This window comes from Oxyura jamaicensis, chromosome 18 (genome assembly GCF_011077185.1).
Source record: "Oxyura jamaicensis isolate SHBP4307 breed ruddy duck chromosome 18, BPBGC_Ojam_1.0, whole genome shotgun sequence".
NCBI lineage: Eukaryota > Metazoa > Chordata > Aves > Anseriformes > Anatidae > Oxyura > Oxyura jamaicensis.
Window position 1 is genome coordinate 102045 of NC_048910.1, and position 23028 is coordinate 125072.

General features: G+C 41.6%; 1 protein-coding gene across 5 annotated transcripts in view; it reads right to left on the reverse strand.

Moving 5' to 3' along the window:
* Positions 1-18614: 18614 nt before the first annotated feature.
* GAS7 (growth arrest specific 7) overlaps positions 18615-23028 on the reverse strand; it is a 111199-nt gene continuing 106785 nt past the window's right edge. For all 5 annotated transcript variants that reach the window (XM_035342677.1, XM_035342676.1, XM_035342680.1 and 2 more), the window contains 2 exons: positions 19998-20096; positions 18615-19271 (listed from right to left, as the gene is read on the reverse strand). In XM_035342677.1, coding sequence (XP_035198568.1) covers positions 19158-19271; positions 19998-20096 — 213 coding nt within the window. In that variant the 3' untranslated portion in view covers positions 18615-19157. The remainder of the gene's footprint in view (positions 19272-19997; positions 20097-23028) is intronic.

Here is a 23028-nt window from a genome sequence, read left to right on the forward strand (position 1 = left end):
TCCCCATCCCCTTCCGCCAGCTCAGGGTACTGGGAATCCAGAGAACAACCGGTATTGCCGCTAAAGACTGAGGCAAAGAAGGCATTGAGCACCTCCGCCTTTTCCTCATCTCTTGTAACTAAGTTTCCCCCTGCATCCAGTAAAGGTTGGAGATTCTCCTTTGTCCTCCTTTTTGTGTTGATGTATTTATAAAAGCGTTTTTTGTTATCTTTAACGGCAGTAGCCAGATTGAGCTCCAGATGAGCTTTGGCCTTCCTAATTTTGTCCCTGCACAGCCTTACTACATCCTTATAGTCCTCCCTAGTGGCCAGCCCACTTTTCCAAAGATTATAAACCCTCTTTTTTCTCCTAAGCTCAAGCCCATGACAACTTGTCACAAGTACATCATAACTACAGTTATGATTGTTTTACAGCCCTCTTCCCCCCAGGACATTGAGGTTGGAATAGGAGGTCTATCTTAGCTACTAATCTATGAAAGACTATGAAAGAGTGGCAAATTGATATCCCTACATCTCCAGCTTCAAGTGCAGGAGAACAAAATGGTGATGTTGTACTTTTGGGTCCATGTGAACATTCTATATACCTGTGCCTAATACCAGAACTGGAGGAAGAAAAGCCCTACCAGAAGGCATGTGCCATCCTTAGCAGTCTTGATCTTCATGAGTGTTTAGACTTTGGTGGAAATTGAAGATGTGTGACAAGTAGAACAGCAGTACAAGAAACACCAACCATGGCACGCATCTTCAGTAGGTCATAGTCCACAACTGCCAGGACATCATCCACTCACCTCAGGCTTGATGTCATCTTCATCTGCATGGCAGATCAGACCACTTCCAGCTTTACTACGCTGTGCTTTACAACCTGTTGTCTCTAGGTCAATTTCTCTGATTCCCTCCAGCACCGGCATTTGGTGGTACTAGCAAGTCAAAGTCTGTTTACTGGCATTGGCAGCCTGATGGCAAGAGCTGCATTTAGGTACTTCTGGTGTCCTCAGTTCACCAGCTGTCTACTGGGCTAATGTTAGTTTGTGTCTACCATAGCAGTTCTTACTTGCCTGTCTACTCAGGCATTCCCATCTGCCACTTCAGGTAAGGAACTGCAGAGCACAGGAACTGTCAGGAGAAAAAGCAACCTAAATAAAGTGCTAGGAAATATTAGGAAAGAAGTATACAGCACTATGTTATCCTCAGTGCACCTACATCTTAATACCTTGTTTTTTTTTGTCTTCCCAACTGGAGAGGATATATCAGAACTAGGTCAGGCAGAAAACAGAAGAGTCTGAGAACCAGAACTGCTCACCTTGAAGAACAAATGGCTGGGGCAAGAGGGAAGAAATATGATAGTGAGCTGTCAGATCATGGGTGGACTACAGAAGGCAAGTAGCTGTCTCTTTCGTACAAGAACTAAGAAAATAAACTAACCTGGTGAGGTGCAGATTACATCATTGTTTTTTGCTGTTTTCTTCATAATGTTATGGGAAGTTTATACAACTCAGAAGTCAGATCATGGGAGGAAAAAGTCCGTCAAAGGCTGTTTAAATGCAAAACTGTACAACTGGGTAAGAGTCCCTAAACAGAGATCACTGGGGCTCACAGTGTAATCTGGGGAAGTATCACAATGTATTTCAATATAAAGCTTTCATCTCCCTGAGAAGCCAGTATTTCCTGGTCACTGTCCAAGCCAAGATACTGAGCTACATGGAGCTTTGGCCTAATGCAAATGTTTACTCTTCATAGACTTGAGAGGTTAATAATAAATTTGTTTCAGCAATAGGGAAGAGTGGGGAAAAGCACAGAGCTGGAAGAACTAAAACAGGAATTGACTATGTATGTCCTTCCATGTATGCACCACAGTAGCTAAGCAGTTAATTATACATCTGGAACAAGTATTTGCAAAAATCTGTAGGCATTTTAATGATAATGTGAATATGAAACTTTCCTGGGAAATGTGAGCAGTGCTAGAAAGTTGTCCTGACCCAACGCTGACATTTTTTCACCTTAACAGCAGAAACATCCAGCAACCTTTCTCCCCTTTAAATACACTTACCAGAATCTGAAAAGGCAGTTAGGAAGAGCTCCTGAACCGAGATCCTGTGAGCAGAGAATAGTCACTGTTGCCAAACAGCAGACTTTAAATACATGTAAGCAGTTGATGCAAAAAGGTAGTTCTACTCTCTTCCAGCAAACAGAGCCAAATGACACAGTCTTAAAGTATGTGCTGGGCCTACAAAAAATCATAGAACCGTAAGTGAAACTACTATAATTTATGCTATAGCTCCAGAAGACTGAGCGTTCACTTTTTGGCTTTAAAAAACAGGAAGTCAAAATAAAAATGGAGCTAGAAGTTCTCATCATGTACTTTCAGGGACCTGTGAAAAAAACAGTGCAAACAGAGCATACAGCATTAACCAATGAAGCTAGACTGTTTATCCCTACAATAAATACTTCACTAGTGCATGTTTGTAACTTCTTTAATTTGTATAAAGGACTGAGACAGTAATTTAGACAAGGAAGAATTTTTGAGTAAGAAATGTGACATTCGTATTTCTGTGGTTTGTCTCAAGATGGAAGAACCTGACTGCCAAAACTTCACTCATGTATGTGGTCAGATTCACTGTAAGGCATACAAACAGCCTTCTTTTGGCTTGGCTTGACTTTCAGATCTGAAACTGCCATTGTATTTAATGGAACTATTAGAAATGGTAGTTGGTAGCTGGGTAGCAAACCAGTAAAGGTTACTAGAGCTCAAATACATTAAACCATTTGTATCAATTTGGAACATGGTTTTGCTTTTAAGGGCCTCACAAAAGGCATGTATCACTATAACCTGTGAGAGTTCACAAAAACCTTTAGCCCATTTTGGTTATAGAAGTTTAACCTTCCTTTGACTCACACTGATAGACTGCTCCTATTCAATGGTCTTGTGTGAATTCCTCCATGAGCAGAGCAAATCACCATGAGAACCTCTGACCTTCTGCAAACAGACTTTTTTCTTTGTCCATTGTAAGCCTCACAGAGCACAATTGTCTCTTCTTCTCAGGGCCCCTAAGTGCACCAATAGGACTTAACTGGCCAGACCAGAGTGACACAGACGTCCTCTGTCCACAGTTCAAGGAGTACCATGGAGTACCATTTAAGTTCAGGGCTGAGCTATGTTTTAGGTGTCTGACCTATGCTGTAAGTGCAGCTGTTTCCAGGCCTATCTCTAGCTTTGTCTCTTGAATGGACCTCAGACCCATGTTGTAGCCTCATCTCCTAGTCCTGTGCCTAGGCTCATCTCCTGTTGCAGTTGACCAAAGTCCTGGGGTGGGCCTTGGTCCTGATTCATGAACTCATCTTGTTTTAGGTAATGCAACACATTACCAGCAGCCTACTTCTTTCAAGCCTTTCAGAGCTGTGCCCTGGTGATAGCTGTGTTCACTGAGGGCTCTGCCTGTTCTATGATCTGGGGCCCCCAGCACAAGAAGGATGTGGGGCTGTTAGAGCAGGTCCAGGGAAGGGGAGGTTAGAGCAGGTGGGAAAGTTAGAGCAGGTCCAGGGTAGGCTAGAAGGAAATTCTTAGCTCAAAAGGTGGTAAGGCACTGGAACAGGTTGCCCAGAGAGGTTGTGGATGCCCCATCCCTGGAGGTCTTCAAGAATAGATTAGATGAGCCCTGAGCAACCTACCTAGTGGGTGGTGTCCTTGCCTATGGAAGGGGGGTTGGAACTAGATGATCTTTAAGGTCCCTTGCAACCTGAGCCATTCTACAATTCTACGGTCACTTTGCTCCTGGTTTGTTTCACATTCATGGAGTAGCCCTTCTCTTGATGCTTCTTGACACCATTGCTCAGCATATTTTTCATATTTCATTGGGAAACATGACTATTTGTGATGGGTATATGTGAAACACTGGAAGATGTAAGAAGCAACTCCATTAGGGTGACACCAAGGAAAATGACTACACAGCAGAGGATTGTGTGGTCCCTTTCCAAACCTGGTATCCTTTCCTCCAGCTGGCAGGCAGAGGTACTGAGTGCTTTTGTGCTCTGAAGATTGTAGTTCTCCATGGTATAATATTTCATTATTACTTCTCCTTAGCTGCAGGTTATGTCCTACCCCTTCAGCAAAGAATCTTGTGCTGCTCCACCACTGCTCTGCCCTAGAAGAAGGTCTTAAGTCCAACAGACTTCCTTTGCCTGGAAAAATACAGTCCTGTCAAGGCCTGCAGATTTGGGTTGAGCAGCAATGCTGGAAGTGTGGTATGTAATGTGGCTGCAAATGTGGTGTTGTCCTCTGATGACTATCCTTGACATCAAGGTCATATGCAAAGAAAAGGAACCAGTTAAAAATATGTCACATCTGTCACCTCCTCTTTCCTTTTTCCATTCGAAATCAGGATACATTTCAAGCATGAGTTAATACGACAACAAAGCCAGGTATTAGAAAGCAGTCAGCTGACACATTTGTGGCCAAGATGTAACAGCTTTTTATTCTGTCAGGCCTGTGTCTGCACATGCTCCATCACCAGTCCTGATAGCACACCTGGTAATCTTCAACACAGTTGCAGTTTTCTAAGGACACTCCAATCTGACACCCTGTAAGGCAAAAAGAGAGACACACTGACATCTTGTGTAAGACAGAAACAGGCACTCCAAAAAACGAAATCTGCACTGTAAAGGCAGAAATGGCATTGAACTGTGAGGGAAAGCAAAAGGGCCCTAGCAAATAATTCTGGGGTTCTTCCTCAGGTAGTAAATTGCTTGAGGGGAAACAGTCTGTGGAAAACCTATGCCAGACATAACTCCACCTCCTGTATTTTAAAAATAACCACCTAGAAGCATTTTCCCTATGTTCATAAGAAATTGCAATCATTTTCCGTGATATTTTTAAAGATATCTTTATTATGCTAAATAGATTTAAACTTAGTCCTAAGTAGATTGTTTGTTTCTCTGTTTATCTCTATGACAATCTTTTAATTAGTCAAGCACCTGGGATGTTTCTTGTCTGTAACAAAAACAGAGCCCGTGCCTCTCAATCTGAACTCTTCAGATCTCATGTGTAAAACAGATCAGTACAAATCCGGTGTAAATGCACATACCTAGAACAAGACTCTGCAATGTTCACCTGTGGGGCAGAAGCAGATGGGTGGAAGGACTTTGCTGGGGCACATCATGTTTTTACAACAAAATCCAAGCAAAACTGAGACTATGAGGAGTTTCGCCACATTACTGAAACTCACAATTTCTACTTCTTTCTGCTCTGTTGTCAGTGATAGAAATCCTTATATAGCCAGGGGAAGGGTGCACAAGCACGTGCCTGGTGGTGCTTCCTTCAAACTCCTGCCTTAGACCACATAGCTGCAGGACCTTCTGTGACCAGAGGCTGAATCTCTGGATTAAGCAACACTTGGAGTAAAATCTTTCTCGCAGCAACTAAATCTGTTTCAGAGTAATGCAAACTTCTAACATCCATAGCATTCTGAGGCGTAAGGGTTTGCAATTTGACTATGCAGCCTGAGAGGAATTATCATCTTTCACTTCATCTGTTGGTTAATTTAAATGCCTCTAGCAGGAAGGATTTGGGGGTAAGAAAAGCCTTCCGGACTCATTTAGACTTTGGGTGAGGGAGGGAAACCCACAACTGCAGGGCACAAAAAAAGAGACGGGAAACACATACACACTTGAAAATGAATACAATGCAGATATATCTGTAGAGAGATGTTGTGAAGAAGGCTACACATCCCTTCAGATGAGTTAGTAGTGGGCATTTAAATTAAGCCTTTAGCTTCTAGGCCACAAACTGGCGCAAAACCCCAACATGTGCATATGAAAAGAGTTGTTTATTTCTACAGCACTTGACTAGTACAAGGTTGATGTCTCATAAATACAACACAGTTAATGAAATTTACCTTGGTTGCTATTCAATTCTACAAACCTACTGACTACTAATTTCTTATCACACGAGTCAAAAAATAGGTACACCTCATGAAGGACTTGAGAACACTTACTTCAAAGCAGGAAATAATTACTGGACATTCTTCAGAGTCCAGACCAATATAAGTAAGTAAGCACCATGGTGCAATGCTTTCTGTAACCATTTGATAGAGTGGGATTACATTGATAAAAGATTAACTTTGCTTTTATCTGCAGAAGCATTGCTGGGGCTCTAGACACTCCCAAGATTTGGTGGGTGGTATGAGTAGGCATATGGGAAAGAAAATGCAGAAATAACATTTTAAAAGGTAGATTTACATAAACATTTCACCTTAGGTGACAATGTATTGTTTCTGTGACAAAAGGGTCAGTTGTTCCTGGTGATAAAAATGCTAACTCTGCACAGCTTTCCAGGCTTACTGGCTATATTCAATATTCATCTGCAATGTATTATCATTGTGGGAAGGCCCTGTCTGAAATAACAAATCAAAAAAAAAAATTTCTCAAATCAATTAATGGTGTCTTTAGCACATAGGAAGGTCACTGCACAGTCAGAGCCCTGAAACAGATGTATCTGAAATGCTACATTTTTCTGCAAGTTGCATGACTGTCCAAAATCAATAACGGAAATACAGTATATAACATCAACAGTTCATGATTAGATAAAACAGCACAGGATGCATACTGGACAGTATATGTAGCCAACAGTGAGGCTTAGTCCTGAAATATTCTGTGCAAAGCAGAGCCAAGTAAAAGCCATCATTCATTACTTACTGATTATGTGCTAAATAATATGATCTCTGAGTTCAGATGGCCCTTTTGCAGCAGGCCACCGGGAGCACATCACTGGGGAACTCCCCCAAACCTCCTCCAACTGGCTTGCACACAGCCACGTTAAGAAATGATCTCCTACAGGCTAGACTCCTCCTGGCCAGAGCCTGCCAGGTGCCATTTGACACAGTGCAGTTTGCATTCCCTGCAGTTCTCAGGATTGTCAGAACAAAACCTATTCTGATTAAAGCATTTTTCTTTGACTAGCAGGGCTCCTGCTGGATCTGTCAGTAGGGACATTAGATCAGAACGTGCCTTTGAAGAGACTTGCAAAGGGGCTTTACACATCCTGCCTGTGGTACATGGCCAGAAACAGCAACACAGGAAGCATGCTGTTCTCAGGTCGCTTAATAATTGAATTGCTCCAAAATTCTGCCTTCAACAAGACTAACTTATTCTACCCCTGAAGGCAAGGTGAAACCCTGCACAAAAATAATGAAGGTGGTGAGGAACAGCACCTAGAACAAATGGGACCTGACTCAAATCACTGGTGTGCATTCAGCCTCCACTTTCCATTTAATATTTTTAACTTGGAAGGACTTATCCAGAGATTTCCAAATCATGTTGCTGATTAGGAAACATCAGAAGATGAAGACAGAATTGACAGGATTTTATTTATAAGTTACAGGAATGTATGAAGCATTAGGTAAGGGCTTGAGGAATAAAGCACGTCTACTTATTAGTTGTGAAAGAAATCTGAAATCAAATCACTTCACTGATGCTCTTCCACCTTTTTTTCTACTTCTGAGGAATGTGAGAGGGTCTAAAGCTTAATTGTACTGTGAAATCCAAGCTTTTTTGAGTAATTATTCTTTTTTGAGTCATTATTTTGAGTAATTTTTTGAGTAATTATTGTTTGCAAAAGACTAGCACAGGTGTGTGTGTGCAAAATGAAGTAAAATCCTCTGCCCTTTATATCCAAATGTCATAGACTGTGAGGCTGACAGCCCGATCATCCACTCTGGTCCTTGACTGTAACAGTTAAGAGCCACCTCACCAGCACAGCAAATGTCACAAGTTGTACAGTATCTCCTCATCTGTGGTTTCAGAGTTGTATTGTCCACCACACTTGGAAATGCTGTTTGCTGATAAGGTACAATGAAGTGTACCACAGTATGTTAAGAATTGCTAAGTATTCCCCAAGATGGTCTACACCATGCACCAACATCTGAAACAGCAGTCTGAGATATATATATATATTTTTTCAGATTTAGGCTACTTTGGGCATAGTGCAAATGTACAAGCTTCCACCCAGAACTTTTGCAGTGCCTTACCTGTCTCTTCCTTTCCCGTGAAGAGTAAGCACAACTCTGCAACTACTTACCACATCAATGTATTAGGAATTTCCTTTTCTAACAACTCTTGTATTCCTTTATCTTTAAAAACACATCATGCAGGTATAGGACTATTCTGCAGGTAGGTGAAGAAAAAAAAATTTACATGAGATCAAAACTGGAAAAATTCTTAGGAGAAAGCTCCAGTGAGGATTATGAGATGTGTGGATAATGCCTTTACCTCCAAAGTCAGTGTATCACATGCTGCTAGGAGGGTGAGTTCATGTTCTGCAGAACTGTGACATGTGCTCGTTCTGTGCTCTGCTTCTCCAGCAGTATCCCACATTGGAGACAGTTGTTGGACTAGATAGAATTTTGGTAAGGCTGGCTTTGACTTTGTTAGAAAACCTGCCAGCATGCATGTTAACTCAAACATTCAAAGTAGAACAATTTATTAACAACATTTTACAACAATGCTTTCTCTTCATCTGAACTTCGAGGTAAACATGGGACTTGCAGATAAAAGACTGTGTGTAGAACAGAGAACTTAAACCATGCCCATTTCATGGCAGCTGCTTTCACTATTTTTTATGAATCAAACCCACTTAACCACTGCTTTTTAAATAGTTTTCCATATAAAAATGAAATTCTAACAATTGTACTGATCTGAATATCATTCAAAGGTCTGAAAAGGATATGGATAAGTACATTACACCTGATTGATGTGATTGCAAATTCTAGCTATGTTACACTAGCATCAACAAAGCAGTAAATGTGCATATGACACCCCAAGTGTACTTTGATGATATTGCATTAAAAAGGTGTGTGACTTTGGTAGAAGAAAAACCAGTCTGGTATATACAATTCCATGCTCAATGTGTCTCTGTACAGTTTATTTACAGGAGATGAGATGAGCACTGTGGTGCATATAAACTTGCAGAACAATATAGGAAAATACAGTTTAACCATATGAAATTGTTTTACAGTAAGACAAACATTATGTAGTGGAAATGCCTTTGATATTGAAGGACAAGATCTATACTGACATAAAGTAGCTTCCACCAAGCTCTGCCAGTTTACCCAAGCTGAAGATCTGCCCCTTAAATGCTTTCTGCATTCAACTTCTTCAGGTTCGTGATTCCTTCATGTACCTTTATGGAACAAACCTCATCCTATAATTTACATAATGATGCAAGATTTACTAATTACCCGGACAGAGACTGCATGATACATAAACTATTTTAAGAGGTCTAATCAGCCAAAATTTATGGAACGTTACAAAACTCTGGTTAAACATCTTTAAAAAGAAATTAATAGTGGCAAGAGACATCTTTTCTAAAATTTTAGAATGTATTCAGCAAATTACACAAAAAGGACCAAACAAGCAATCTTATATTAGCAGAAAATTCTGTTTTCCTGTATGACTGGTAATCTGGCCTACCCTTGAATCCTTGCTGCCAGAATGTCTGCAAAACTGTTTGGTAGATTTTTAACTGTCTTGGGCTGCTGGAAGAATGGAAATTAAAGAGAAGAAAACATTTGCCCAAAACTAGAACCTGTTGTTGCAGTTTTGTGTTTTGTTTTTACATTTCATTTTAATGAATAGGTTTCTGCCCCTAAGAGTGTTTTTGTCATACTGTAGTAACAGAGTGGTAAATGGGCATCAAAATTCCTTATGCTCTTTTGAAAATCTCAGTCATTCCATCAAAACACCTCCAAATGAATAAGGGATTTCAGGTCAAGCATTCCCAAATTCAAATGACTAAGATTGTCACGTCATGCAGATGTGAGATCCCTGAAATCGCTGTTCAGCTTGGGATTTCCAGTAACAGAAAAATTGTTCCAAGCAACTGCTTTGAAGAAGAGTCAAGGTTTGTTTTTATAAAATAGCATTACTTAAGCTGCAAATGCTACTTGACTCAACTATATTTTATGCAGAATTCCCTGCTTACTCCCTACTGAGACCCCTATACTGAGACCACTATACCTATGTGTTAGAAGATTAAGTTAAAACTGTCTTTCAATATAGTTAAGTCTAACATGGCTAACATTTCCTTCTCCATTTTCAGCACTATGATTTTATGATGCCTATCTTAGACTGTAAATGATCAGTGATATAAAAGCAGGAACATGTAAATGTGAATGCCCTAAAAGAGTGCACAGTCCAGAACAAGGAGGAAGGGTTGAGATTCCTGCACAGATCTGTATGTACTGGCTGCTCCTAAGTTCTGAAAATTTTTAGGGTCAATCTGTGTATTTTGTATGGTTGTAGCATGTACAATTTAAAGAGGCACTTCAAGAGGAACAACTAGCTGAATTTTAGTAGGGTTGTGATACAAGCCATTATTGTTATTTATGAAATTAGTAGTTCTGAAAGACTATATATATTCAAAACTATAGTCTCATCCACTCACTGAACCTGAATAGAGCAGCTGAAAAGCTTTTGTTCTTAATATCCACTGAGTTTGTCTCTTACAATACACCTGAAACAGTTCAACTTAATATAAGTTGAGGGAGTTAAATTTGAATGTTTCAAATTTATATATATTTTTTATGTATGCTATTACTGTAAGACAAATTTTATTGGTCTCTGAAAGATTTTGTCCATGTACAATTGTTAGAACCAGATGTTTCATTAGGCACAAAAGGTTTCTGCTTTGAGAACCATTGGGATTAGAAATTTAAGTTAAATTGTGCTATGTGTTGGTCCCTTCAGAAAAAATCTCCAGGGAGAAAAAATAAACTGTGACTTGCACAAAAAAAAGGAGTCATTGCACTTGCAAACCCAGTGGCTGTTTAGAGAACTCCAAAACAAAACCCAAAACAACATCTCCAAAAATCAAGCATTTAACAGCCTCTGAAAATATCCAGAAGAGTGAAGTTTGGTCAGCACGTAAAAGCAAAAGAAATGTTCTATGAACATTCAAAATCAAAGAAAAGATCTTGAAAACTGGTGTATGTCAGTACCAAAGGGGTGGGTGTAATAACAATGAAGTTGAAGAAATTAAAATTGACAGATGCACTCTTACATAAGATCTACTATGAGACAATGTAATGAATAATATTTATACAACTGTTCTTCTCCGGAAGAAGACAAGGACTTGCTGATGTGAAAGATGACATCATAATTATGTAAAAGAAAGATTGTGTTCTCCAAGCTCCTGGAGAATACCTGCACACCAGGCTTGATACATTTCTGCCTGACTTACAGCCAGTTCAGTGCAGTGGCACACGACATCATACTACTGCCAAATCCAAAAATCATTCTGTAGTCATCAGGGTGGTATTGCCACATATCAGTCTCCTGCTTGCACAATCATATGCTAGTCAGAGAGCCCTGTATCAAGGAAGAGATACAAGGGAACATTTCATTAGTGATTTTCATATGCTAAGCAAAATTCAGTAATGAGCCTTCTACTGGACCCATCAGGGTTCTGAGGGAGATGAGTGCCTAGCATCAAGCTCAAATTTAATTGGGGCAATTAAATATCTTACTATCTTATGTGTACACTTCTTAATTTGAATCTGCCTGTGACTATTGCCCACCTGGTTAAGAGGGACCAGCAGGCTTCTCTGTAAAATCTCAGATGCCCCCAGCATCCACAGAAGGACACCAGTCAGCGGCTCCTGAATACTGTACAGGAGGAATGCCCATACAGGAAGAATTATTCACAGCAATGCTTCGGAAACCACTACGTCTGGGACCTGATTTTTCTGTTTGAACATGTGCTTGATAGCAAAACACCTACAGACTTTACATAAGGCTCAGTGATCAGGAAAAAATACATTGTTCTTGCAAAGTGAAAATGTAAGAGTGACCAGGACTGCTTCCAGGACATCAAACTCTTGACTCCCATCTCTAGGAATAGGCCCAGTAGGCTGCACTAGTGCAAAACAGCACACTGGCTATTACAAAATAGCAAGTATTTTTTCTATTCAGAATGAAGCAATCAGTTGATCACACCAAGAAGTCACATCTACTCACTCCAGAGGTTCCTTCAAATTGCTGGTTTGTTTTTCTAAGGTGCTTCATAGTGAAGGACCCACCTGGGTAAGGAATGCTCTTTCTCTCTGTGATAAAACAGATGGTCAGAGCCACTTGTTCACTTATTTGGGGAATTGGATCATTAGAGCAGCAACAGAAGAGCTGTAGGCTCTAGAGCCATGCTCCTACAATAGCCTATTACACACAGAGCTGTTGGGAACTGCACACAGCAGCTAGGTCTCATTTCTTAATGTTTACCTCATTGAGAGACTGAGGAGAAAAAAAAAGGGAAGCTTGTGAATTTCTATTCAATACCCTTCTTTTCGAAGCCTCTGGTATCACCTGTGTGTGCCCTGTTCCTAGAAACCTTTGACAGCTAAGCACTTCCAAAGAGCAGGTCAAAAGAGTATACATTTCTGCATAAAGACTGTGGAGACTCACTTCCAGCAAATATTTAAAGAATGATGTAAAAAAAGGTACAAGTTTAAAGATGTTCTGAGAAGGCCTGAGTAATTACGACTGCTACCACCATGTAAAAGCTTCCTGTGAATGCTTAATAGAAAATTACTGTTAGGAAAATAAAATATAATGAAATAAAATGACTTGCAGGCATATCACTGTCCCAAAACAGCTATGCTTGCTTGCATTGCATCATGGGGTATGATTCTATGGGGTTGCAAAATTAACAAAAAGCAGTTAATTCTGCAACAGAAAACTGAAGATACATAAAGTTTAAAGAGAAAAAGAGAACAAGTTTGCACATCACCTGCTATGCATGAAAGAATGAACGATTTCAATATATACTGTTAATGTGTGATATGGAAGAAATACAGCTACCCCACAGCAGCTCAAGTAGGGTTGCAGAGGGAAAAAAAAGTGTTCCAAGATCTTTAGAAGGATTTCCATATGTCTTTCAATGCTCTTATGATCTTTTAACATTAAAAAATAAAATAAAATAAAAAAATTAAAGCCATCTCTAAACATCCCAGTATCAAGTAATTACAGAATGGCTGAGGTTGAAAGGGACCTCCAGAGATCACTTAATCTGTTAGTTTACCAGCCCCCCGTTGAACTTCATGAGGTTCTTAACCACCCAACTCTCCAGCCTGTCCAGGTCCCTCTGAATGGTGGCACAGCCTTCTGGTATATCAGCTCCTCCTCCCAGTTTTGTGTCATCACCAGTCTTCCTGAGGGTGCATTCTATTCCATCATCCAGGTCACTGATCAATAAATCCAACAAGACTGGACCCAGTATGGACTCCTGGGGTACACTACTAGCTACAGGCCTCTAAGTAGACTCTGTACCACTGATCACAACCCTCTGAGCCAGCCAGTTCTCAATTCACCTCACTGTCCACTCATCCATCCCACACTTCCTGACCTTGCCTATGAGGATGTTATGGGAGACAGCGTTGAAAGCATTGCTTAACTCAAGGTAAACAACATCCACTGCTCACCCCTCATCCACCCAGTCAGTCATTCCATCACAGAAGGCTTTCAGATTGGTTAAGCATGATTTCCCCTTGGTGAATCCATGCCAACTACTCCTGATGACCTTCTTAGCCTCCATGTGCTTGGAGATGACATCTGTTCCATCACCTTTCCAGGGATGGAGGTGAGGCTGACTGGCCTGTAGTTTCCTGTGTCCTCCTTCTTGCCCTTCTTCAAGACTGGAATGACATTGACTACTTGGGGCAGAATGGCTGGAAAGCTTCCATAAGAAAAGGATCTGGGTGCATTGGTTGATGCTTGCCTGAACGTGAGCCAGCAGTGTGCCCAGGTGGCCAAGAAAGTCAATGCCATCCTGGCTTGTATCAGGAATAGTGTAGCTCACACTGGTAATTGTCCCACTGTACCCTGCTCTGGTGAGGCTGCACCTCAAGTACAGTGTTCAGTTTTGGGCCCCTCACCACAAGAAGTACATCAAGGCCCTGGAGCATGTCCCAAGAAGGGCAACAAAGCTGGTGAAGGGCATGGAACACAAGTCTTATGAGCAGCTGAAGAAACTGGGGTTGTTTAGTCTGGAGAAAAGGAGGCTCAGGGGAGAACTTGTTGCTCTCTCCAACTACCTGAAAGGAAGTTGTGGGGTGCTAGGGGCCAGCTTCTTCTTGCAGATAAATAGTGATAGGACAAGAGGGAATGGCCTCAAGTTGCACCAGGGGAGGTTCAGGTTGGAAATTAGGAGACATTTCTTGTCAGGAGGAGTGGTCAGGCATTGTAAGGGGTTGCCCAGGGAGGTGGTGGAGTCACCATCCCTGAGGATATTTAAGGAAAGACTAGATGTTGTACTTAGGGTCATGGTCTAGTGAGTAATATTGGTGGTTGGGGGATGGTTGCACCAGATGATCTCGGATGTCTTTTCCAATCTTAATGATTCTGTGATTGGTTTTCTTCTAGTCCTCAGACACCTCTCCTGTTCTCCATGACCTTTCAAAGATGAGGGAGAGTAGCCTACCAGTGAAATAGCTTTCTTACAAGAGAACAACTGAAGACTTACAACACAAGTTCAACATATAGAAGTGACTAGCAAACAAGAGTTATGGATGTGAGTGAATCTGGAGCAGGTTGGAAATCTGAGAATTAGGCCTTTTTGAAACTTGCTCTATGAAAGCAACTGGAATCCTGCCAGTGATGGAGAGAGTGTACTTGGCCAATGTTGCAAATAACTCATTACTTTCAGCTCATTAACTCAAACAGAAATCAGCTAACAGCATTGGATCCAGAATCAATTCTGTTAGGAAAAAAAGTTAAAAAAAATACCTCAGAGAATTACAAGGACTTTCTATTGAGTTAACTGTACCAGAAGAACATACCTTAGAATATACAGGCAGACTGGTATAGACAATGAATAAAATGTAGGCATTCTTTACAGTAGCTGAAATCACAGTTGCATAACACCTCACCTGTTGTAGCACCTGAGTCAGGACACCCAAGGGATTCAAAGCCACCAGAGATCATAGAGCCCTCTAGCTCAGACAAGAACTCAAAAGCTCTGCTTGAAGTGGATATCACCAGGGAACCAGAAGCTTGGCAACATGATACAAGTATGTATGTGACAACATTGCTTAATCATAGAGAGGGAGCTATGAAGGAGGGGAAAGCCTTTGAAACACAAGCAACTTCAAAAACAAACAAACAAACAAACAAAACAAAACAAACAAAAAAAAAAAAACAGGGCAAGTGGAGCTACCAGATGAGAATCAGAGGCAAAATCCCACTAATTGTGCTTCTTTAGGTAAAAGCAATCAATACTAATCAAAAGCCCACCTTCTACTCTGTGAACATGGAACTATATGAAGATGCAAGACAGCAAAACAACAAAAAATAGTCTGGTACCTATAGCAACTAGAACAGTAAAAACTTGTATGATGTGTGTTGACCCACCTGCCAGAAAAACAAGATCACACCAGAGCTCAGGACCTATGGTGGCAAGAGACTTTTTTTTTGCAGCTTGATGATGAATAGAGCAATGCTGAAACTCCCAGAGTCGTGAGTCATCTTGTTAAGAACATACATGAGGGCAGGCATCCATGCTTCCCTTCAGACATGCCACTACTACTTTAAAGATACTGGCTGTTCAGAAGCATAGGATCTCCATTAATCCCTGATTTGTAAGGTGTCACACTGTCCAAGATCCATCAGCCAGACAAGGTAATGGGCCAAGTATCACTGATTCCAATCTGCAATGTGGTACCACAATGGAATATCATTCGTAGCAAATAACATTCAAATTGTTTTCAAGCAACAACAAAACTTCCCTAATGCTTCCATCAGTAAGAAGATAAAATTTTTATTATATAGGAAGTATTTCACTGAGTACAGAGCAGTTCCATGTAAGGGTTTGCTGGGCCATCAAATAAACAACAGCCAGACACAAGTGCACACCTCATATTATGCAAGAAAAACAAAGATACGGCCTCCACCAAGAGAATTATAATTCTATGCAGCTCACAGTTTCCTGCAACATTTCAAATAGACCAAAAAGTAGAAGTAGGAAAACTGCCTGGAAATAATAAAAAAACAACAACTAAAAACAAGTAATCAGAAACTGCAACTGAGAATTGAGAGCAGCTTAAGAAAACCATAGAAGTGGAACCAAAATACACTTCAGCCCTCAGAGAAAGCTGTTCTAATGGACACTGTTTCCAGTTCAAAGCAGATAATAAACAACAGTGAAAAAATGAGGAAAAATAAACTATAATTGCTAACAGATTATTTCAGATATTTATTAAGAAGAATTCCATTTAAAGTACACAACTAGCTTGTTTGGTTTTGCAATCAAAACGTGATGAGATGTCATCAAGACTGCTAATTTTAACTTGCAGTATGGCTTAGAATAAAGGGGTTGACTTTAGACAAAGCTCTCAAGTACACCAGTAAATTCTGTCCACTGAAGTTTTGAAAGCTCACCATGAATTTGTGGTTTAAAAAAAAAAAAAGTAAAAAAAAAAAGTGCCTGTCCTCCAAAGTGCATGGTAGAAATAGGAAAAGTACATATCAATACGCCAAAAAGAATCATATTGAGAACAGAGTGTGAATGAATAGCAAGACTGAAAAAGCCCTATCAGCACAAAACTTCCCTGTTCAAGCAGCATAATAGTTGAAGTAAAATGTGTGTAGTCTAACAGTTCAAAGACAGAGTGACACTTAGGCAAACTATGGTTCAGGCATCAGCATGCTGGATGCTTCCAACACTGAGAATAAAATTGTAACTGCAGATTATGAAGTGTGTAACTGAATGGCAGTATGGTAGGTGTCAGGTCTAACAATCAGCAACAACAGGAAGAGTGATCCTGAGTGCAGCAGTCAGAAAATCGCACCTGCCAATGTGCAAAGGTTTATAAAGGCTAGCAACACAGCAGATAAGGGTGTTGAAGAGACATTTGCTTTTGCAAGATGGGAATGACTTGTAATACCAGAATTCTTAAGGTGAATAAAAGGTGATTCATTCTTTTTCTATGAATCTATACTGGTAAAGAGGTGGTTGAAAAAAAGAAAAAGCCACTCTATGAGAATGCAACAGAATTCAGTTTGAAATGACAAGACAGAAAAATAATCATGTGCAGCAATATTTTAAAAAGTATTTCAGATAAGACTTCTCTGCACCTCAGCTTGTGGTTTGTAAAGGGGAAGATTAATTCTCAGTAATCTAATCACAGCACGGTCATTTAAATACTCTGAGATTCGTGAACAAAAGCTTAAAGTAAGAGCCAAATGGAAGACAGTATTTTGGTACGAGGGAAAAGGGATGTTAATAATGAGATATAGTAGGGCAAAACTGTGGATCAAATGAAAAAGTATGGCTTGGGATACCGCAGCTAATACTACACTGCACAATGAGGAAAGGCTGTGGTGGTGAAAATCAAAGTTTCACAGAATCACAGAATGGTTAAAGCTGGCAGGGATCTCTGAAGGTCATCTGGTACAACTGCCATGCTCAAAGCAGGGCCAGCCACAGCAGGTTGTCCAGGACCCTATCCAGGTGACTTCTGAAGATCTCCAAGGAGGGAGACTCCACAACCTCTCTGGGCAACCAGTTCAACCAGTTTCTGCTGGATATAAAAGCAAGAATCTTGAGTACAAAATGCTGAAATTATAGAATCATAGAATATCCTGAGTTGGAAGAGAGCCATAAAGATCATGAAGTCCAACTCCTGGCACCACACGTCTACCCAAAATTGTAGACCATGTGACTTAGTGCACAGTCCAAACGCTTCTTAAACTCCGACAGGCTTGGTGCAGTGATTCATTCCCTGGGGATCCTGTTCCAATGTGCGACCACCCTCTCAGTGAAGAACCTCTTCCTGATGTATAGCCTAAACCTCCCCGGCCTCACCTTGACACCATTCCTGCAGGTCCTATCACTGATGATTAAGGAGAATGGATCGGCGGTGCCTGCCCCTCCACTTTTGGGCCCTCTAATATATTAACAGCAACACTGATCAATCAGTTAGAAATAACAGTGGAAGAAGAAAGTCAACTTTTTAAAAAAGAGTCTCCAAACTACTAAGCACTGTGCCAAGAGCTGCGTTGAATTTTTGGTAGTTTGTGGTAAGGAAAAAACTGTGTTTAAATATATGATGATGCAGAAGTGCTGGGCACCTACAGCTACACTTAATGCAGTCTAGATTCACAGATACATGGTACCTTTGAAAAATCAGGATCTAAAAAGATAAGCATAATTTAGCTACATGAACTTGGTAATTAAATATAGCTAAAGTCTCTGATATTCAACTGAAGGAACCAACAGAGGGCAATTTAAACTTGTATCCCAAACAAAATGTTAGAGAGTTGTCTTTAAAAAGATACCATGAGAAAACATCCTGCATAAGCAGGAAGTGTTTTGAGCATCTAATTTATTCGTTGGTATACAACTTTTTTCTGTCATTGAGCTAATTCTGTCACTGAGCTAATTCTGTCATTGAGCTAATGAGGTAGGTATAGCACAACAAAGTCTTTCCTGGTAAATAACACTTTCAACTTTATCAATTGGCCTAGAACAGAAACAATGACAATAATGGGTTTATGTATCCCTGAGAGGGAGTATAAAACAGGAAGAACAAGAGTCCTCTCTATAGATATGGGGGAGAAGGGCCATGGTCGGAAACTGTGTTATATGAAATAAATGTATTTGCACAACGTTGCTGCAAGATATGCAAGTTTTACAGATGGGGGAGCCAGAAAGTTAATTGACTTGCCTGTGGTCATGAAAGCAGTCAGTAACAGACCTGGGGTTCATGATTAGGGCTTCCTTGCCTCCTGCACCATGTTCATTTACCCACTTGCTGGCCAGAGGAGACACTGCATTGTTGTTCTAACATACTATATACGATAGTCATGCAATGGATATAGCACAAAGTCACTGAAGAACAGAGTTCTCTCTGTACCAGAAAGCAGATTTCTTCTGGAAGTTGCGTGCAATTGAGAACCTTTGGTGGGAAGTGCATACCTATTTCCTTCACCTTGGAATGTTTGGTATTTAAGGCTTAGTTAGCACAATGAAAACCATTTTAATGACTAAATGTAACAGAGATAGCCCGTACAGGCATAAATTACAAGGTGTCTGGTAGTGGAAGAACATTTTCCATATGCTCTTCTGACCCCTAAAAAAAACATTAGCCTGGTTAATTCATCACATACAACTATAAGAACAGTCTATATTTCCATGTCCACAGGTCGGATATCTCCAGTTTTGTGTTCTTTTACCCACAGTTCCCTGTCTTTGGCAGGATCCACTTTCCGAAGCAACTGATCCACGAGCTCTACTGTCTGAAATAAACAAAACAAGAACCAAAATGTCAAGGGTGCATTTCAAGTGGATACAGTCATTGCTCTGAAGTGCAGAACTGCTTTGGGCATGCATGTGTGGCATTTGCTGACAACTAAGAACTGCATGTACTTGAGGCCAGGGGATAACAGCCAGAATGGGAAGCCTTGTAGCAGGAAGCAGAAAAGAGGCAGGCCTGCAATGTCAGGCAGAGACAAGCTTCCAGTATCAGGCACTGGCCAGTCAATCTCTTGATTCTAGATCTGCAAGCTATACCTTACATCAAATACAAATATGTATTGCAGGTCAGCATACATCGTCTGTATTTAAGTATTTGAAAACTAGACTTTTTTTTAAAATGAAAAATATACTCCCTCTCCCAACAGTGAAACTGTCTATTTACCATCTTTCATTGCAAGAAAAAATGACCTTGAGGTGTAGTGTATGTTGCTGGGAGAGCTGGTAACAGCTCATGCTGGTCAAATGAAATTCAATACCCCAGCTAAAAGCTGTGATCCAGTAGTATGAAATGTAAGCAGGATCAGGAAGTCTTGGAGGAACAGTACTGGAGGGTTGCACTACAGTACTGCTGTAAACTTAACAAGCTGACAACATGCACTACTTCCACATCTCCTTTTGGTATCAAGTTAGTTAGATCAGGATAGGGACCATTCAGCTCAGATGAAATGCAGTAAAGACCAAAGGGATTAAACAAAAAGCAGACTTACACTTTGGTTGAACATGTCTGTCTCATGCCGCAGCTGTGTATACTGACAAAGATGCTGCCGAATCATCTCCACCCTTTCAACTTCTAGCCTCTCAAGCTCCTGAAGAAGAAAAAAAAAAAAAAAAAAAAAAATCAAGTCCACATTTTTCTTGGAAGCTGATCTGGAAGGCCCATCCTCCCAAAGGATGACATACAAAAGGTTGCCAGTCAGTGCAATACAGCCCCAGGGTCATGCTTTGGAACTGAATTCTGAGGTTCCCCCTGAATTGCAAAGAAGAGATAGAAAGCAACAGAAGTCACTTCAGCCTTAGCCAAAGGACAGAAAAGAATGGTAAAACTTTGCATTGTTTTCAGGGATAGTGCAAGCCAAGAGGGAATCTGTTTCCTGCAAGAAGCTTTGCATGTTTGTTGAAGTTAGCTCTGGTGATTCCTTGGGGAAGCAGGAGACCATATCAAGGTGTATGACTCAGAGGGCCTATCTTCAGTCTAACCAGACACCTGATAGCAGTTTTATCTGTTCACTAGATGGTGAGCTGGGACAAATCTCCACCTTGCCCAGCTGGCAGCGAGAATCATAGAATACCACAGAACCACAGAACTGTAGGGGTTGGAAGGGACCTCGAAAGATCATCGGGTCCAACCCCCCTGCCAAAGCAGGTTCCTCAGAGCAGGCTGCCCAGGTAGGTGTCCAGACGGGCCTTGAATATCTCCAGAGAACCACAACTCCACAACCTCTCTAGGCAGCCTGTTCCAGTGCTCCATCACTCTCACCGTGAAGAAGTTCTTTCACATGTTGGTGCAGAACTTCCTGTGTTCTATCTTGCGGCCGTTGCCCCTTGTCCTATCCCCACAAACCACTGAGAAGAGGTTAGCTACATCCTTCTGTCTCCCACCCCTCAGATATTTGTACACATTGATAAGATCCCCTCTCAGTCTTCTCTTCTCCAGGCTGAACAGAACCAGGTCTCTCAGCCTTTCTTCATAGGGAAGATGCTCCAGGCCCCATATCATCTTTGTGGCCCTCCGCTGCACTCTTTCCAGGAGGTCCCTGTCTTTTTTCTACCAGGGAGCCCACAACTGGACACAGTACTCCAGGTGAGGCCTGACCAGGGCAGAGTGGAGGGGGAGGATCACCTCCCTTGACCTGCTGGCCACGCTCCTTTTAATGCATGCCAGGATTCCATTAGCCCTCTTGGCCACCAGGGCACACTGCTGGCTCATGGTCAACCTGTCGTCCACCAGGACCCCCAGGTCCTTCTCAGAGCTCCTCTCCAGCAGGTCATCCCCCAGCCTGTACTGATACATGCGGTTGTTCCTTCCCAGGTGCAGGCCTCTACACTTGCTCTTATTAAACCGCATTTGGCTTCTTCCTGCCCATCTCTCCAGCCGGTCCAGGTCTCGCTGGACCCGAGTTGGAAGGGACCCATAAGGATCATCGAGTCCAGCTCCTGGCACCACACAGGTCTACCCAAAATTTTAGACCATGTGACTAAGTGCACGGTCCAAACGCTTCTTAAACTCCAAGAAGCTTGGTGTCTTCACCCTCTTGGTGAAGAACCTCTTCCTGATGTCCAGACTAAACCTCCCCGGCCTCAGCTTGACAACATTCCCGTAGGTTCTATCTCTAGTGATTAAGGAGAATAGATCGGCACCTGCCCCTCCACTCCTCCTCGTGAGGAAGTTGTAGACTGCAATGAGGTCTCCCCTCAGCCTCCAGGCTGAACAGGCCAAGTGACCTGAGCCACTCCTCATACGTCTTCCTCTCTAGGCTTTTCACCATCTTAGTTGTCCTCCTCTGGACATTCTCCAACAGTTTTACATCCTTTTTGTACTGTGGTGCCCAGAACTGCACACAGTACTCGAGGTGAGGCCTCACCAGCGCAGAGTAGAGAGGGACAATCATTTCCCTCGACCAACTAGCGATGCTGTGCTTGATGCACCCCAGGATACGGTTGGCCCTGCTGGCTGCCAGGGCACACTGCTGGCTCATATTCAACTTGCTGTCAACCACAACCCCCAGATCACTCTCTTCAGGACTGAACTCCAGTATCTCGTCGCCCAGTCTGTATGTATAGCCAAGGTTGCCCCGTCCCAGGTGCAGGACCCAGCACTTGCTCTTGTAAGCCCAGCAGTGCTTTAGTTGAAAAGACAGGTGGTTTCTAACTTTCCCCTTAATTTTTTTTCTGCCTCCCTCTTCTCTGAAGGCCAGCTAGAACTGAGGAGGGCAATATGCCTCCTGGATTCTGATACTGTTATTGTGTGTCAAAATCTGCATTTAGTACTTTCCTTGGCCATCTGAGTGGGAATAGTAGAAGCAGCATGCCACAGTAGTCTATCTCTAAGGACACAAACTGAAATGGGCTTAGCACTCCCCTCTGATGTATTACTAGGAAGTTCTGCATCTACAGGGACATTATTGGGGTCAAATCTTTAAACCAAAATTGCATTCAGAGAGCATTTCTGATGTCTGCTTACTGGGTACCATGGTGAATGCACCTCAGCATATACAAGCAGGCAGGCTGCTTCATTGCCTTTCCTGTGCCTACTGCTATTTGTTAAATGTCTTGTGGGAAACAGAGCCCTGATTATAGCACAAAAATCTCAGGTGGCACACTATCTGCCTGGGGAATAAGAAGAGCAAAGGAGCTCATGGTATGCACAGGACTGAAAAACTGATCAGTTGCTGTTGCTGGCTGATGTACTGAGCTTATGGAAAAAAGTGGGCCAGTTTGAACTCAGACTCCCTTACTTAGGGCACATACATATGGGGCCAAGAAACAGAACCCATTGTCCTAATGCTGATGAGCATGCAACACAAAGAATGTGCATTGTATGTGCAACACAAACTTCCTGAAAGAAGGCACACAAGGAAACACAAATCTTCAAACTCTGACTCTCTTGACTTTGTGTTTTATATGAACGGATCAGATGCAGATTGTTTTTGAATTTAGATTTTATATTGATTATACTGAGACATATATTCAAATGTTTCTCAGCTTCCATTTCACAACAAACCAACCTACTGTGCAGGT